Below are 16,765 nucleotides of genomic sequence, written 5' to 3'. Positions count from 1 at the left end.
TTACTCCCAGCTGTTCTCCCCCACTTACTAATACAGCATGAATTCTACTTGTTTTTCAAAGCTGCAGACTATTCTGCAGTTTAGCAATGGCAAACTTATTCAAACACTCAGCCACTATCCTCTGAGGCTGGACATTCCAGGGGGTTGTTTCCAGGGGGTTGTCTTGCTACTACAGATAACTTCTGCAATGAACATTTCAGGTTCTAGTGTTTATTTTATAGGCGATTCCTGGGGGTAGGACTGCTGGACCAAAAGACAGAAATTTGAGGTTTTGCTAGCCAGCCCACCCTGGCCATTTCAGTCCTCCCATAGCCCTGAGGGTTCCACCCCTGAGAGAGCAGCCAGGGTTCCTTGGGACTGGCACCTAGCCCATGCCAGCCTTGCCCACTACTCCAGACGGGGACCCCTGGGTACATTATCAGGAGGGCAGAAAGCAAAGCCAAAGGTGTACAAATCCTGAGGCCCTCTCTGTACCCCACCAGGGCCTCAGTCAGGGCTGGGCACTCAGAAGACATCTAGAAAGGTTTGTGGCAGGAATGTGGAAAAGTGGGGCAGGTGGCCTGGCACAGTCCCCATGTCAGAGTGGCCAGAGAGGGTTGCAGGTCACTAAATGATAGAAGCAGGGTGCCCGTGCCCTAAGGCCCGGCCCAGAGCCTCCAGGAAGGGAAGGCTTCCCCCAGGCCCAGCTCCACTCTCCTCACCTGCCCAGGAAGTCATCCCTGTCGGGATCCTCGTCATACAGGTCCACCTCCAGGTCCTGCCCAGGGACCTCATACACCATGAACTAGAAGGAAAGATAGGTGTCTTGACCTGTCGGCCACCACAACTGATGAACTGACCTTACGTAGGACCCAAGGGGAGCCAGTTCCCAGCTCAGAGCCAGGGCAGGTTTCTGGCCTTCTCAGTACTTTGAGAACCCCAGCCATGAGAAGGGAGAGATGTCCCTCCCCTGCAGTGTGGAAGGGACTATCAGAGACAACACGTGCAAGCCTGTGGCAGAGTGGTTCTCAGAGGACAGCAGCTGCTGTTCATTCTGCACAGGGCTTGCAGCTTCCAGAGCACTTGCCTGTCACACTCCCTTGGCCCCATGGGTCTGGAACACCAGGAAGCTAAGCTGCCTTTTATCACCCCTGCTCCCACTGCCTCCCCCAAACGTTACAGAGCATCCACATGATGTGTTGGGAGGGGTCACCTTGGAGGTGTAATCTGAGGGGCCTTCAAGGCCTAAACAGGCTGTGGTCCCACCCTTCAAGCAGTAGGGATTGTGGTTGAACTTAAAGGAACAACTTGAGGCTCCTGGGGCTTGCTCCTGGCAGGGAAGCCTGAGAGGAGTGGGGCAGAACTTCCTCTGAGGTTCTTTTAGTTTGATCTGAAAACTTCCAACAAAGCCAACCCTGGTGGGGAAAGGAGGTAGGAATTTGCCTACGGGCTGCCCCTCCACCTCTGGAAGCCTGGTACGTATGGGAAGCAGAATTACACAGACCTGCCTGCCCGTCTCCAAGGCCCACTCCCCTGGCCTAGTGTTGCCCCACGAGTATGTGAGGGAAAGGCCCTCCCTTGTCTGTGCCCAGCATGACCCAGAGTGGAGCCTGGAGGGCATTGAGGGCTGCCAAGAGCAGCCAAGAGACCCTCACCTCAAACACCTCGTTCCAGGTGGGATTCAGGTTCCTGTAGATGGTCCTGCTCCGGAAATGCTGCAGGCCGATGCTCACCTTGGCATAGGGGTCTGACTTGCCTCGGAGGCCCAGGAAGTGGTCCTTCTGGGCCAGCCCCTCTGCCTCCAGCAAGTGGACTCTGATCACTCCCTGGAAAATGCCCAAGCCCAGGACTCACAGCTGCTTCCTGGGCTATGCCCATGCCCAACACCCATAATATCAGAGAAAAAGCCATCAGAAATCACCGCCACCCCCATTTGCCCCTCCATGGTCTAGACAGGGAGTGAGAAGCCAGAGGTAGCAGTGACCTGTCCAAGACCACACAGCAAGTGATGGCAGGGCCCAGGGCTCTCTCCGCTGCATCAGGAAGTCTGCCCACATCGCTGGCCTTCATACTCCCTGCCTCCAAACTGCTACATGAGTGGCTTATTCAACTGCAGCTATTTGCCCCTCCTGTGCCAACAACCACGCCACCTGAGGCTTCCACCTTCACTCCAGCCCCCTCTGTGTAACCTGCATGTAGACTGAGTCCTGGTGTCACTTCTTCCAGATACCCAGGGGTACACGGCTCATGGGCACTGCCTGCTGCTGGCCTAGGTCCCAGTCTCACCCCACCGCACCCTGGGCTATGCTGTAGGGCAGACCCCTTCCCCACACTCACATGGATCGTTGTTAAAAAAGAAATGAAAAAAAAAATAACTCTTTTTATAAAGAACAGAGCACAGAAATTAGGAAAAGCATACATAGTTCACGGGGATTAAAGTATACCTCCTTCCTAGAATTATTATTTTTTTTAAGTATCAGTAAATATACATGTATTTGCCCTTTGACCCTGAAATCCAACTTCTAGCAATCTATCCCCAGGGCGTACTAGCAAAAATATAAAAAGACATGTGCACAAGGCTATTCATTACACTATTATTTGTAATAGCAAAAGACCCAACATAACTGTCCACCAGGGAGACGTGGTTGAATAAACTTCAGTACATTCACACAGTGGAGTACTTTGCAGCTGTTAAAAAGAACGAGGAAGGTCTCGCCAGGCACGGTGGCTCACGTCTGTAATCCTAGCACTCTGGGAGGCCGAGGCGGGAGGATCGTTTGAGTTCAGGAGTTCGAGACCAGCCTGAACAAAAGCGAGACCCTGTCTCTACTAAAAATAGAAAAACAGCTGGGCGTAGCGGTGCACGCATGTAGTCCCAGCTACTAGGGAGGCTGAAGCAGGAGGATCGCTTGAGCCCAGGAGTTTGAAGTTGCAGTGAGCTACGACGACACCGCTGCTCTCTGGCCGGGGCAACAGAGCAAGATTCTGTCTCCAAAAAATAAATGAATGAGGAAGGTCTCAATCTCTACTAGCGTGACATATTTAGTGATAAAGCTCTGCTCCTCCCCAGATGGGCGACTTTGGGCAAGTCATTCAACTTCCCCAAGCCTCAGTCCCCTCCCTATAAAAGGGGAATGTCCTTACAGGGCATAAATAAGGATTACCGTCTGGGAACGCATTCAAGGTGACAGGACACCTCCCCGACCAGCCCATCTGTCCCTCAGCACTGGGCCCCGGGCTCTGTGGCTGGTACTGGGTACTCACGCAGGGCAGAGGGAAGCGCAGGTTGGTCACATCCAGCCCCTTCTTCACAGGCACAGTCACGCGGTTGGGCAGCACCAGGTGGGCGGCAATGAGGTCCTCCAGCAGGCTGTCTGACACCTCACTGGAATAGCAGGCAAGACCAGCTGTGGACGGGGGCATTTCCTCCCCATGCCATCTGTCCCTCCATCCATCCCAGAGCTGGTACCAGGGGTCCAGCTTGGCAGAGTGGGCCCCACCTAGAGAACGGCCCTGACCCCATCTTGCCTGGATGCAGGTGGGGGGTGTGTATGCATCGTGACAGCCCCTGACATTCTATGGCAATATCGGCCCTCCCGCTACTCGTCCCCCACCCCCACGCCCCATCCTGCTTTGTTCCCGAGGCAGCACAGCATGGTGGCTAAGAGCAAGGACTTGTACGCCTGTGTTAGAATCTCAGCTCCACCACCCGCTAGCTGTGTGACCTTGGCAAGTTGCTAACCTCTCTGGACCTAGGCGTCCTCATCTCTGACATGGGGCTAATAATGTCTACTCCTAGGGTGGCTGTGGGGCTGAGCAGGCAGTGTGAGGTGCTGAGAACAGCGCCTAGTCCACAGCAGGTGCTGTGACACAGCCCTTCCACTCCCTGACGTCGCTCACGTTCTCTGTGCACTGCCTGACTCTACCTCCCGGTACAGGGAGACAGGCACGAAGTGTAAGTGCTTAATAAATATGTTCTGAATGAAAGAATGCATGCCTGATTCTCTTTGTCCAGAGCAGCGGAGCTCAGGGTGATGTCCCCAGTAAGTGAGCTGAGTGGCCCTCCCCTGAGCCTGGTGAGGGGAGACCTGTCCAGCGGGGTTGGCACCCTCTTCTGCTCCTCTCAAAGGGTCTGGGGCTCTGCAAGCAGCCTTCACCTGGCCCCAGGAAGGTGGGGTCTCCAGGACCAGCTCCTCCTCGCTGGCCTCTGCCGTGCCGGCTGCCCTCCCACCCCTGTGTTTGTGCCGGTGGTCGGGGGAGGTAACACGGGCTTCTCACCACACACATAGGGCAGGGCTGGAATGAGGAATAAAGGGGGACACTCGTGCGTCCACACCCACTGTGCTGCCACCACACACACCTGAGTGTTCTCCCAGGGACCCCAAGACAGGAACCAGCCTCCCCTTTCACTGAGGAAGAGCCTGGAGAAGTGAAGTAACTCATCCACGTCACTCGTTGCTAAGTGACAGAGCCAGGAGCTGGCTGGGTCTGGTTCCAGGGCCTGTGCTCGCCTCTTGCTAGCCCACGTGGCCTCCTCTGGGACCACGTCTCATCGGATCAGAGCCACTCTCTCCTGTACCGCGACAGAGACCTGAACGTCCCTCAGCCGGACATTCAACAAAGCACTTCGCACTCAGCGTGTGCGCTCTGGGCACAGTGCCTGTCCAGAGGCTGCACACGCCATTAACCTCCCGCCCCCACTGCAGACACATGAACGCTCTTCCCCCCGCAGAGAATGCCCAGAGGGAGGGCACGGCCACCGTGCAGTCCTGAGAACAGTGCCCAGGCCACGCAAGTGCTACGCAGAGCCCGAGGACCCCCACGCTTAGGATTTCCCTGGCGGCTCTCCCAGGCACCTACTTGATTCCCGGCGCGTCCAGCAGGTTCGTCAGGCCTGTCCAGTTGATCTGCAGGTGCTGCGGGGGGCAGAGGGAGGCTGTTAGGCTGGAGAGGGCTGGGGGCCCAGGGCTGAAACCTCTGTGAAGTGCCTCACACCTGCTGGAATGGAGAACCCAGCCTGCTGGGAGGTGCCTTCTGCAGGGGTGTCAGGCAGGCGAGGGCACCTCCCAGCCCTGTTCAGGCCTCTAGGGGTATCCAGGGCCCAAGCCTTAGCACAGGACGTGGCAGGAGCCGCCGGGCCTGCTGCTTCCCTGCCAGGACCACCCCAGGAGTGGGCCAGGCATGTGGCCACAGGCTGGCCCGGACTTCGAGAGCTCTGGTTTGAGTCTCAGCTCCACTTCAGGCCATCTGTGTGACCTCTGAGCTTAGCTGCCTCATCTCGGGAGGGAGAGTCTAGTCCTCAGGCTGCCTTAAGGATTAAATGAGATAAGGTGTGAGGCCTGGGTCTAGGTGGGCTTGGACAGCTGGGTTTGTGAGCTGGAACCCAATGTCTGGGGTCCAGCGGAAAATGCTCACTCCAGGGAGCAGCAGGCCGGCCTCTAGTCCCCGGGACTCACCGGCTTCTGAAGGAAGAACACAGTCACGGCTCCCACGAAGGGCTTGTCCACCAGGAGGGGCTCCAGGATGATCCGCAGCGTGCCCTGCAACTGGATGGGCACAGAGGGCCCATGAGGGGTCCAGGCCTCCTGTCTTCCCACACCTGCTGGGCTTGGCTAAGGCCATTTGCTGCCTCATTTCATGTCCATGCCAGCCCCAAATGTCAGGACCACCTGCCACAGGCAGGTATAGAGGCTTGGACAAGCTGCCCCCCCTTTGCCGGCCACCAGGGGCCGCGAGCTGGCCCCCACTGCCTTCCACTGCTGTGCCAGCCCGAGGGGCCTGCAGCCTTTGCCCAGTTTCAGGCCGGCCCAGCCAGCAGGGACCCAGGAGCGATTTCCAGCCCCAACTCAGCTCTCCGTCGCCCCGTGAGCACACCTCTGCTTGTGCAGGCAGCCAAAGCCTCTGGGGGGCTTTGCGATCAGAGGCGGGCTTGTGGGGCCCGGAGGCAGAGCAGCAGGTTGGTAAAGCCCAGCTGCCACTTCCCGGCCATGTGACCTTGGGCCAGCAGTTTCTCTCGTCACCAGCCTGTGTGTTTGGTGTCTCCGCTGCCTTCTGCAGCCTGCTCTGGCATCTGCCAGCTTCCCCCTTCCCTGGCCCCCACACCCAAGGGCTGGAACTGAGGCAGCCATGCCAGGCCTCACCCACCTGGATCCCATTCACACCAGCCTGTACCTTCTGCAGCTCCACACTGATCTCACAGTCCCCGATGTAGCTGAAACAGGGAGGGACAAGAAAGGTGGAGAGGAGGGGCAGGTCCGCCACTCAGAGAGGTCAAGAAACTTGTCCAGCATCACACAGCCTGAGCTTGGGCAGCCAGTTGCCAACCCTGAACTCTGTGTCACTCAGCACGTGGCCTCCCTAATAGCCTCAGCCTTTCTCAGCTTTGCCCAGACCCCAGGAGGCAGCCCCCCAGACTCCTGCACCCAGGTATCCCTGGCATATCCCCACCGCGGACCATGAGGGCACTCGATCTGGGCACCACCTTGCCCCATAATACCCCAGAGATGAAAAGGAGGGGCTCTTGGTAAATACATCACCCACCTCTCCACGCTGCTGCCCCCTGCCCCGTCTCTGCCCAGGTCTCTGCCCAGGTCTCTCCCATGAGGACAGAGAAGCAGCCCTGCTGTGTACATCCAGCCACTGTCCCACTGTGCTGGGGGTGGAGGTGGGCAAAGGCAACAAGGCCTCAGGACAGGAGCCTGAGTCCAGCTGATGGCTCTTGCCAGGTGATAGGCATAGGGAGCCCAGGATGTGTGTCCCCGTGAGGGTGAATGGACTGAAGGAGACTAAGGGCAGGAGAGAGCGGCTGTCAAACATCTGCAGGGCACGGGCAGAGGAGCCCAGTGTCACTAGTAACAGAAATGCTGAATGCCCCTTGAGAGGATGGAGGAGATGGGAACCCCTGGAGCTGCCTGGGTGCTGAGTGGGCCAGATGACCTCAGTGTGCCCCAGCTATTCATGCAGGGATCTTATGGCACAGCCCCAGGGGCCAGGAGCGCTGGACAGCCCATCGCCACCCCAACACACTTGAGACTGGCCCCCAAATGGGGATGGGTGGTTCCGGAACTGGCTCCTGTCTTCCCAATGTGCTCTCGGTCCCAGCCTCTGGGCTGAGGACAGGAAATATGAAACACTGGAAAGGAATGGCAACACTCTGGAACTTCAGGAGTTGATCCTTTGCCTTTTAAAGCACAATTCAAATCTCGCCACCTCCAGGAAGACTTCCTCTCCCTTCTTCCTGACTCAAGCCCATTATGAACTTCATTCAAGAGAGATACCCTTGCCCAATCCCGAATTAGTCACTGATGTGTCTTTGCATCCTCTAGTTTTCCTGAGGAGCCACGAAGCCCAGTTCTCCAGCTGGCCTCTCACAGCCTGCACTTGGAGCTCCCCGGGCCTCACTACAAGACCCCACATCTTCCTGTCACACCTGCTCCCTCTAGCCACCTCCTCTCTGAGGCAGTTGGTCTGACCCTCCGGATGGCCCAGCCATGGCTTCCCAGAAAGCTCTGTTGTCTGGGCTTTGGTACCCAGACTGTGCCATGGGATGGGAAGAGCTAGGCCTGGGCCAACGGGTCAGAGGCGGCTCCCCTGGAACCAGTCATCCCTCCATTTCCTCCTCCTGATGCTCCTCTCCCTCCTCGAGAAGGACCTTGTGCCCCAGCCCCAGGGGGAGGGTCCAGTGAGGGGTTTCACACCCCAAATCAGAGTGTGTATGTGCCCCTCCATCTTCAAACCGGCTGTTCCCACAGTGTCCCCTGCAGCCCCCCGCAGCACACACCTGGCCCCTCAGGCAACAGGGCTCACCATATCTGCAGGTCCAGGACCACCTGTCTTCGGTTGCACTTGTTGGTGTGTGCCTTGACTCCGTTGACCCTGGGGCACTGGAAGAGATGCCAGAGGGTTAGGTCAGAGGGTTCTTGCAGCAGGGCATGGCTGTCAGCCCCTCTCCTAGCCCTGGGCCTTGTCAACAACACTTGTGACCACCGCACTCCCAGGATGAGGCACAAACACAGAAATCCGCCCCCCGCACCCCCTGAGACTTCCGTCCCAGGCATGTGTCCCCTCTCTTTCTCTATCCTGCCACAGATGTTTGCTGAACACCCACTCTGTGCTGGGCACTGGACAGGGCAGAAGGCCGGGGCAAGGCGGCCAGGCCTGCCCTGTGGGCTCACAGCCCAGCACAGGAGGCGAATGGGGGGGCCACGATGAGGAGCAGCCCGTGCTGTCACATGGGGGTCTGGGGACTGCAGGAACACCTCCCAGCCCAGCCTGGGGTGGGGGGGCCTTAGTGGAGGCTTCCGGGAGGAAGAAGCGTCTACAATAATCTGCAGATGAGTAGGAGTCGCACAATCAGGGCAAGGGAAGGGGCCGGGGTCCCTGCTGAGGGCTCTGACCCTTGGAATTGAAGCGCCCCACTCCAGAGCCACCCCAGGTAATTTTTCTTCTGTTATCAGCTTCCACCTCGGCCCAGACTCCTCTCCTGTCATCTGGCATTGGAGTGGGGTCTGGTTATTAATTATCAAGGAAAAACAAATTTCATTTGAATTCGAGTTAATGATATGTATGCTGAAGTGGTTAGGGATGAAGTTCACTGATGTCTGCTATTTAATTTGAAATGTATTTTAAAAAATGAATAGAGAGGTAGATGCAAGGACGTGCAGTGAAGGTAGCAAAAAATTAACACTTGCACAACCCAGATGGTAGGTATGTGATGTTCACTGAATAATTCTTTCAACTCTTTTTTATGTTTGGAATTTTTCATAATAAAATGTGGGAGGAAAAATTCAATAATCCCATTAGAGGAAAGATTCCATCATCTTCTGATTCGCTCCATAGGAAGTAGTAAGTACAAATGCACTGTCACATGAAAAGCTTCACAGAGGATAGAGCCCAAAGTGCAGGGGGAAAGTATCGTAGGGACACGTTGAGCTGTTAATTAAAAATATCAGGTCGTTTTTCCAGAGTTTGTGATATGTGTGATATGTCAGCTTTTTAAAATGTACAGCTTGCTGTGATTTTCTTTCTTTCTTTCTCATATTTACTTAATATTCATTTTTTGTCCTAATTTTGCATTTTTAATTTTATATTCTTCTTCTTTAAGAGGGTCCCCAGGATTGTAGAAGCTTCAGACCTCACAGCCCCTGCTCCACCCTGGCCTCAATGGAAGCCCGGGCTGGAGGACGGGGCGCCGTGACGAACCTCCCACAGCCCGGGCCTGTGCCTGGCGTGGGGGCGGTTGGCCCGGCACCGAGGAAAGCCCAGCCAGCCCCAAGACCCCTATGTGCAGAGACAGGTCCAGGGGAAGGCCCCCTGCCCAGAGGTCGCCAGCACAGAGAGGAGAGTAACACCGTTCGAGCACCGGCTCTGTGCCAGGCAGGTGGCCCTGGCCCAGGGCTACAGTCAGGCAAGGGGCACCAGGCCCTCCGCGGCCCTGTCAGCGCAGCGGCCTCTGCAGGGCACCACCCGCACAGCCGCGCAGGGCGGCCTGAGGCCAGGCCTGTTGCTCATGCCTCTCAACAACCTTTAGAAGTGGTCCTTTCCTTTTACCCAAGAGGAAGCTGGAGCTCAAGAAGTCACTGGCCCAAGGTCCCCACAGCACCGAGTGGAGCTGGGCACAGACACGGGAACTGGAGGGAACAGGTGTGAAGGAAGCAGGTATGGAGAGTGCACTGAGTCCTGGCCAAGCCCAGGAGGTCACGTGAGGAGTTCTCTGTGGCCCCAGAATGGAGAGGAGGGGAAATGTGGGGAAAGGGAGCGCAGAGGGGAGGTGAGAGGAGCCAGGACGTGGAGGGCTGTGAATGCCAGGATCAGAAGTCAGGTGTTTTTCCTGCAGGGCTGGGACATCTGGCCAGCCTGCAGCTTCCCCCTCCATGTTCTCCTGACACGGTAAAAATCATTTCTTGGGATCGCTTGCCAGCAGCGCCACAGCCCAAACACCAAAGACACCACGGCCAGAGCAGCAGCTGGCTGAGCAGGCTCTGCTGGAAACACAGCAGTCTGCAGGCTTCCTGGCTCCTAGCCTGCTAAACTCTTCAAAGGCCAACTCAGATGCCACCTCCTCCTAGAAGTTGTCCCCAACTACCACGGCCCCTCCACCCCTCCACTCTTGAACTCATGCACTCCTCTGCCACCGTGCGTACACACGCTGCTGTGTCGTCATCCACCAGTGTACGTGTCCGCCTCCCACGGGCAGGGGCGCGGCCGCATCCTACTGTCTGTGGTGCCTAGTGCGCAGCACGTGCTCAGTAAGTCACAGGTGCTGAAACAAGGTGCGAATACACGAACCAGCACATGCTGGCACAAGCCTGTCCTGGCAGAGTCCGCGTGGCATAAACCAGAATCTCCAGGGCTCAGGCTTGCCTAGCACACCCCCTATTAGGGGCTACCCAGGCGGGGCTGGCAGGCAGCTCTGAGCAGGCTAGCCCACGCTCTGACACCTGCTCTTTCCGGAACAGACTAGATCCCAACACCTCTGATTTACTGGGTGATGGACGTCACAGCAGCTCTCTGCCTGGGAGACGCGTTTTGGATGAACAAATTAAGACTCACATCAATGGGACGCGTTGGAACAGGAAGAGTGGGGCACAGAGGGTGAAACAGGAAGCTTAGTCTAGAACAGGGACCCTGATGGTAGGAATGCTAACACAAACTCCTTTGTCCACGGACCATTTTATCCTGGGACACCTACTGATCTTCACAGAGCTGGCATGGACTTGGAACACTGACTGCCAGAACCAACCAGTTAGCAGAAAATTACAAACCGCTTTGTGGAACTGACTATCTCAAGCCACGAAGGTGTGTCTGCCCAGCTGATACCCGAAGTTAGCGACTATGATTTGTTCATCTTTGTATCTGCTTGGCTACCACCATGGCACATTTCCAAAATTTTGCTTAAGAAAAGTGGAACTATTTCCAACCTCTCCTTTCTGTTCCCTCTGAGCCAGGCTTCCTCGGAACCTGGAGAGACGGTGGCGCTGGGATGAGGGGTCCAGTGGCATCTTTGCAGTCAGGTGACTGACTGCAAGGTTGGGGGTTGGCGGGAGGAGAGGGTACAGAGACTGCACAGCGAGTCCAGGCCAACCTCCCTGAGACAGCACCCACCTTCTGTCCAAAGTAGAGCTTGGTGAAGGTGAACGTCCTCAGGTGGACGCTCTTCTCCCGGATCTTGGGCTCAAGTTTCTCCCGGAACTTGTTTTCCATGATAATGCTTAGGTAGGGCCAGATCTGCGAGATGACCTATGACGACAGGAAGAGGCCTTTGGTGGTCAGGTCTGTGACCCCTGGCAGACCCACAGCTGTGCAGAACAAGGTCCTGGTGCTCTGCAGCCTGGTCCCGGGGTGGGGCCCCTGCGCTGCAGCACCCCTCTGCCTGCCTGCCTGCCCGCCCCCACCCGTCTGACTGTCTCTCCATCAAACACCTGATAACTACAGCAGTGGCTCCCACTCTCGTGCAGGCAGCAGGACCCCAAGATTTGGTGCCATTTTGAAGAGCACCATGAAATACTCATTCACAAAATTTAAAATTATGAAGCCCTTTGATTCTGAGCTAAAACATAATCTCATTCTACGTTATAGTTTAAATGAAAAGTAGCAGACGCTAGTTTAGGACAAAAATTACAGAAAAGAAAGTTAATTGTTTCCTATGGATTTAGTTTTCTAGCAATCAGAAAAGGCAGCCTTTGGCTGACTTCTGCAGAATGACTCCTTGCGCTGGTCTGGGAAGCTGGCTGGGGACCTGGGGAGCAGACGGTGGCAGGGATGATGCGTGACGGCAGCGATCAGAGCGGGTAAGGACGGCTAGCAGGTACATATGCCCTGTTTGGGGCAGAGGCTTCTCCCTCTTCTTTCCTGTGGACTTGGGCCGCAGTTTAAGACGAGCCTGCTTCCTCCATCTGGAATGCACCCATTGCAAACCCACCATGGGAGGAGGCTGAACACGGAGATTTCAGGGCTCACTGTTCCCATTTCTCTCAGAGGTCCTTTCCGACCCCAGACTCTACTTTCTAGGGGCCGGTCCCATCTTCCTGTCTCGCTGGTTTGTCATTCGCTGAGGGCTGCTTGACACTTGGCAATGACATTTCTGGTAATGCGAAAAACCAACCTTCGATCAGTAACTGTCAGGAAGTCCTTTCTTATACCTAACCTAAGTGATTCCTGCTATGGGCTAAGCCTCATCCCAGAACAGAGGCAAGGTTTGTATTTTAAAAAGTCCCAAGCCGGGAGAGTTGAGATGGGGGCTGCAATGGAGCCTTCACATTTAGGGAAAGGTCTGGCAGATCGGGTAGGGGCAGGACTCTGGCTCCTCATCTGTAAAGCCGGGATTCCTGGGGGAGGACTTGACAGGGAGGCATCCGGCAGCAGAGCCCACGGGGAGTTCCCCTGGTGATCTAACAGCCATCACGACAATGACGTCAGTGGGTCTAAGCCAGGGCAGGAACCATAAGTATTCCCATTTTACGGATAAGGAAACCAGCTCAGACACATTAGGCAATCTGCCCAAGGTCACACAGCCAGTAGTGTCAGATCCAGGCTGGGAATCAGGCAGAACCCAGAAGCTGTTGTCTAATTAGTGTCTTCCTCTCCCTAGGAAAGTACAGATCTTGGCCTGGTGGGTCAGTGGAGGATTGTACTTTTCTCTATACTTCTCTGTATTTTCACTTTTCTGCTGTGGCCATGTATTAATTTACGATGTATTAATTTAAAAAAACGTTTTTAAAGAGAAGAAAGCCATTCTGGTGAATGAAGAAGGAGGGAAAGCTTCCTCCCCAGCGGTAGAGGAGCCATCCCTGCTCCTCCCTGACCCAGGACCTTTGACCACATGCCTGCAGCCACCATCAGCACTGCTGCTGCATGACAGCTCCTGGGCCCACTGGCTGAAGGCGCCAGGAGGACAGGCCCAGAGTGCGTCCAGCCCCACAGGTGGCCTTACCTTGTTGGCCCACTCGACCCGCTCCACGTCGGGGAAGTGGATCTAGGAAACAGAAACCCCAAGGGAAAGTTAGACTCAAATCCACATGCCCCTGGGAACCAAGCAAGTGAGCCTGGCCTTGTAGGCTCCCATTCCAGCCCTGCTCCCAGCCCCCCTGTTCATCACATGCATGCTCTTAGCACCCCATCAGAGCCAGCCCTGCCCTCGAGGACCACACCGTCGGGTGGGGTAGGCGGCAAATAAAAAGACCATGCCAGCGAGTGGGCATCGATTGGCGGTGGATACCAGTTCCTGGGCGTCCCTGGGCCTGTGATCTCGGTCACGTAGTTTCACCCCTCCCCTCCGCCCCCAGTCCTACGTGCCAGGGGAGGTGGGAGGTGAGGAGGAAAGAAGGGTTGGAAACTGCTTGTTTGCATATGAAAATAAGCCCCACCCATGCCCCGCCCCCTCCCTGCAGAAGCACAGGCCCCCCTATCCTGGACGCCCCTAGGGTAATACCCGAGTTTGCTCCTCACAAATTCCATCCCCCTTATTCGTTTGAATGACATAAGCAATACAGCCTCTGTAGAAAAGTTAGAAAATGCAAAAATCAGCTAAGTAAAAAGAAAAAATATTTTATTAGAAAAAGCCACCACCACCCAATGATAAGTATCTAACAGAATGATGTTTTCATTGACAACTGGGGGTGGAGGGCTGTGGGGCGCCCTTCCCACCTCTGCCCACCTAGGCTCCCAGGAGGTGGTCCCAAGCCTGCCCCCTTGCCCAGCAGGGGGCCCCTCAGGCCCTGTCTTATAGCCACACAGCTTCCAACTATGGGTCACAACTCCCAGCCACTCCACCTGCTGGGTGAATCTCTGGTGAGCCACAGTGGGGGGCAGTGGGGGCTGCGTCTGAGAGTGCTTAACTCCCCGCCCCACAGGAGTCTCAGTCTTTGCATCTGGTCTCCAGAGCTTCTCATTCCTTCCTCCCTCCCTCCCCCAGGGTTTTCTGGGAAGGACAGAGGAGTAAGTGTGTACGTGTACAGGGTGCCTGGCACACAAGATATAGATCACTAAAATGACAGCCACGGCCACCACTGTCACTATGTCCCAAGTCCCCTGAGCATGAGGCTGGCCTGGGACCACCCAAGTAGGGGAAAGGGCCTGCCCTCCCCATCTGGGGGCTCAAAGGGCTCACTCCCCAGGGACTGAGTAGATGTGCTGGTGCGGTTCACATAACACCCACCAAGTACCAGCCCTGAGCTAGCTTTGTGGTTGCCCTGAAGAATCAAATGCATGACAGCCATTCCCAAAGGAGGGAACAGGATAATTTAATTCTCTTAGAACAGTTTTTTAACAGCCTCGGGAAGCCAGAGGAGTCTCATGCTTCTGACACCCCTGGGACATCATGCTATTCTCCCAGCCTCAGTTTTCCCAACTCTGGGCAATGGCCTGTACTAGCTCAGAGAAGTTAATATTCCTAAATGCTGAAAGAAGAATACTGCCTGGTTTCCAGTGGTGGAGCTGGCCCAGCCCACAGGAACAGAGGGGAACAACGGGAAGGAACCTAGGGCAAGTGTGCAGGAGCATGGGGCGGCCCACCCTGTCCAGCTGGGCAGATGCAGCCTGTCACCACACAGCCCCCACAGCTGCCCTGGGTCAGGTCCCAAGCTGGGAATCAGCATGTGGAGGGAGAGACCCTATCACTGCTCCCTGTTACACCAACCAGCACTGAAGTAAAATCTCCTGCACATGGGCCTGGAGAGGGGCCCCAGCTCACATCACAGCCTCATCCCCCACTCCCCATAGGACCTTCCAGTGCAATCACCTTCTTTTCTGTTCCTCCCAAGGGCCTGCACGTGCCATCCCATGTCGGAAACAGTCCTCCCTACTCCCCTTTGATCACCTAAGTTCATCACCAACTTAGACTTCACTTCCCAGAAAGCCTTTCCAGGTCTCCCAAGTTGGGGACAGGTGTCCCCATTAGGTGGCTGCTGGCTGTCCATCACAGCATTCGACACACATTATTAGAGCTGCTTGGTCTTACTGCTTGCCTCCCCACTCCACTGGAAGCTCTAGCAGGGCTGACTGGGCCTAGTTCCCTGTTAGAGCCTCTCCCTAGCCTATGAACATCTTAATAAGTATCTGTGGAATGAATGAATGTAGGAATGGATGCAAGGTTCTTGCCCTCAAGGAGCTCCCAGGCTTGTGAAGGAGGCAGGCAGGTGACAGGCCATCCCAGTCCATCATCAGTACCAAGGCGGGGAGCTTGCCGGCTGCGCTGCTCACTCTCCTCCTCCCAGCCCAGTCACTGCGCTTCCCACCCCGCCCCGGCACACCTCATATGCACACCCCTTCCACATCCCAGCCCACGTGGTTCTACATCCTTGGGAGCTGAGTCTATCTCCAGACCCTGGAAAGGTGATCCAGCTTGGCAGGTCCAACCCCGGCCGCCCATGGGAGCTGGTCAGACGAAGATTCCTGAGCTGCCTCACACCTGCTGAATCAGAATACATCAGGGTGGGGCCCTGCGACTTATTTTTAATAAGCTCCTGGCCTGATTCTGGAGTTTAGTCAGGGCTGGTATTAATGACCAGCCCACCTCTTGCATTAGGGTGACCCACACCCACCCCGAAAGCGGGGGCAGCAACAGATTGACCAAAGCCCACACTGATGAAGTTTCCATGGTCTCTCTACCCACACCTGTATTCGATGCTCTTCACTAAGAGCTTCTGCCATAGGTGAGTCTGAACTCCCTGAAAACAGCAGCAATTCAGTCCAAGAAAATAAAAGACCATCGAGTGTCCCTATTCTGCGTAGGAAGCTGAAGGCCCTCCCTCAGCCAAATCCCACCACCTGCCTTCACGTTCATTCCTCTTGACGGCCCCTGAGTAAATCTGGAGCAGGGGGTGAATCATAGACACTGATACTTAGGGAGCAACTACTCAGTGCTTTCCCATTTTGACATACATAGATCAGTCTATTTTTCTATTATAATTGGTCTTCTTTGGAAGAAATCTTTTCCCACCCCAATTTTCCACTAAAATAAAAAAAAAATCCAGCTTTCCCCCCGACCTGGTGAAGCTACTTTACTCAAAAAAAAACAGCTTCTCGTATGCACTTTGTTGTGCTTCCAGACTTGGCCTTCCACTCCATCGGTCTGTTTGCCTGTTCCTGTGCCAGTGTCACCTATTTTATTCACTACGTTTTTGCAAAATGAGCTGGGGTAGGGTGATTCCCCTGTTTTGCTTTTCTTTTTAAAACTCATTTAGACAATAGTAGGAATTTGTTCTGCCAGATGAATTTTAGAATCAGCTTGTAAATCTTCAGAAAAAATCCTTCTGGGATTTTGATTGTTATATTTTTGGAATTATAATTTGTGGAAAAACTGACATTTTTACAATATTAAGTTCTGCATCAATGAATAAAATATTCCCATTTATTTATTCACATTATATTCATGTTTAGGATCATAAACTTTTAAAAATAATAGTACTGTACATTTTTTGTTAGATTACTCTGTGATATTCCATTTTCTGGGCAACTATGCTGACATTTGTTAATAGCTCTAATTTTCACTGATTCACCTAGGTTAAGGGTGGGGGCACAGGTCCCCCATCCCTGTCTTAGGTTTTTTATAGACTTCTATAATCTCCAAATAATAATTTTTGTCTTTTTGGCTCCCCATCCTTATTTTTCTTATTTTACTTCACTGGCCAGGCCCCCTGGTACTATGGTAAGCCGCAATGGTGGCAGCCAGCATCTCTATCTTGTTCCTGATTTTAAAGGGAACCTCCTAAAGTTTTTCCATTAAACAGGTTTTTCCTGTAGATTTTTGAGGACAATTTTTGAGGACATTGAGGCAGTTCCTTTCAAT

General features: G+C 54.7%; 1 protein-coding gene across 1 annotated transcript in view; it reads right to left on the bottom strand.

Annotated features, from left to right (window-relative positions):
* The window catches only part of ESYT3 (extended synaptotagmin-like protein 3), a 41,197-nt gene that overhangs the window by 10,726 nt on the left and 13,706 nt on the right, over nucleotides 1–16,765 (bottom strand). The window contains exons 2-10 of the mRNA XM_012663854.1: nucleotides 12,911–12,952; nucleotides 11,083–11,217; nucleotides 7,786–7,862; nucleotides 6,124–6,190; nucleotides 5,436–5,525; nucleotides 4,840–4,895; nucleotides 3,244–3,364; nucleotides 1,635–1,805; nucleotides 702–784 (exon numbers count right to left, since the gene is read on the bottom strand). Of these exons, the coding sequence (XP_012519308.1) occupies nucleotides 702–784; nucleotides 1,635–1,805; nucleotides 3,244–3,364; nucleotides 4,840–4,895; nucleotides 5,436–5,525; nucleotides 6,124–6,190; nucleotides 7,786–7,862; nucleotides 11,083–11,217; nucleotides 12,911–12,952 (842 nt within the window). The remainder of the gene's footprint in view (nucleotides 1–701; nucleotides 785–1,634; nucleotides 1,806–3,243; nucleotides 3,365–4,839; nucleotides 4,896–5,435; nucleotides 5,526–6,123; nucleotides 6,191–7,785; nucleotides 7,863–11,082; nucleotides 11,218–12,910; nucleotides 12,953–16,765) is intronic.

The sequence above is a fragment of the Propithecus coquereli genome, unplaced genomic scaffold (assembly GCF_000956105.1).
Source record: "Propithecus coquereli isolate 6110/MARCELLA unplaced genomic scaffold, Pcoq_1.0 Scaffold12, whole genome shotgun sequence".
NCBI classification, from domain to species: domain Eukaryota; kingdom Metazoa; phylum Chordata; class Mammalia; order Primates; family Indriidae; genus Propithecus; species Propithecus coquereli.
This window is presented reverse-complemented; position numbering and strand designations above follow the sequence as displayed.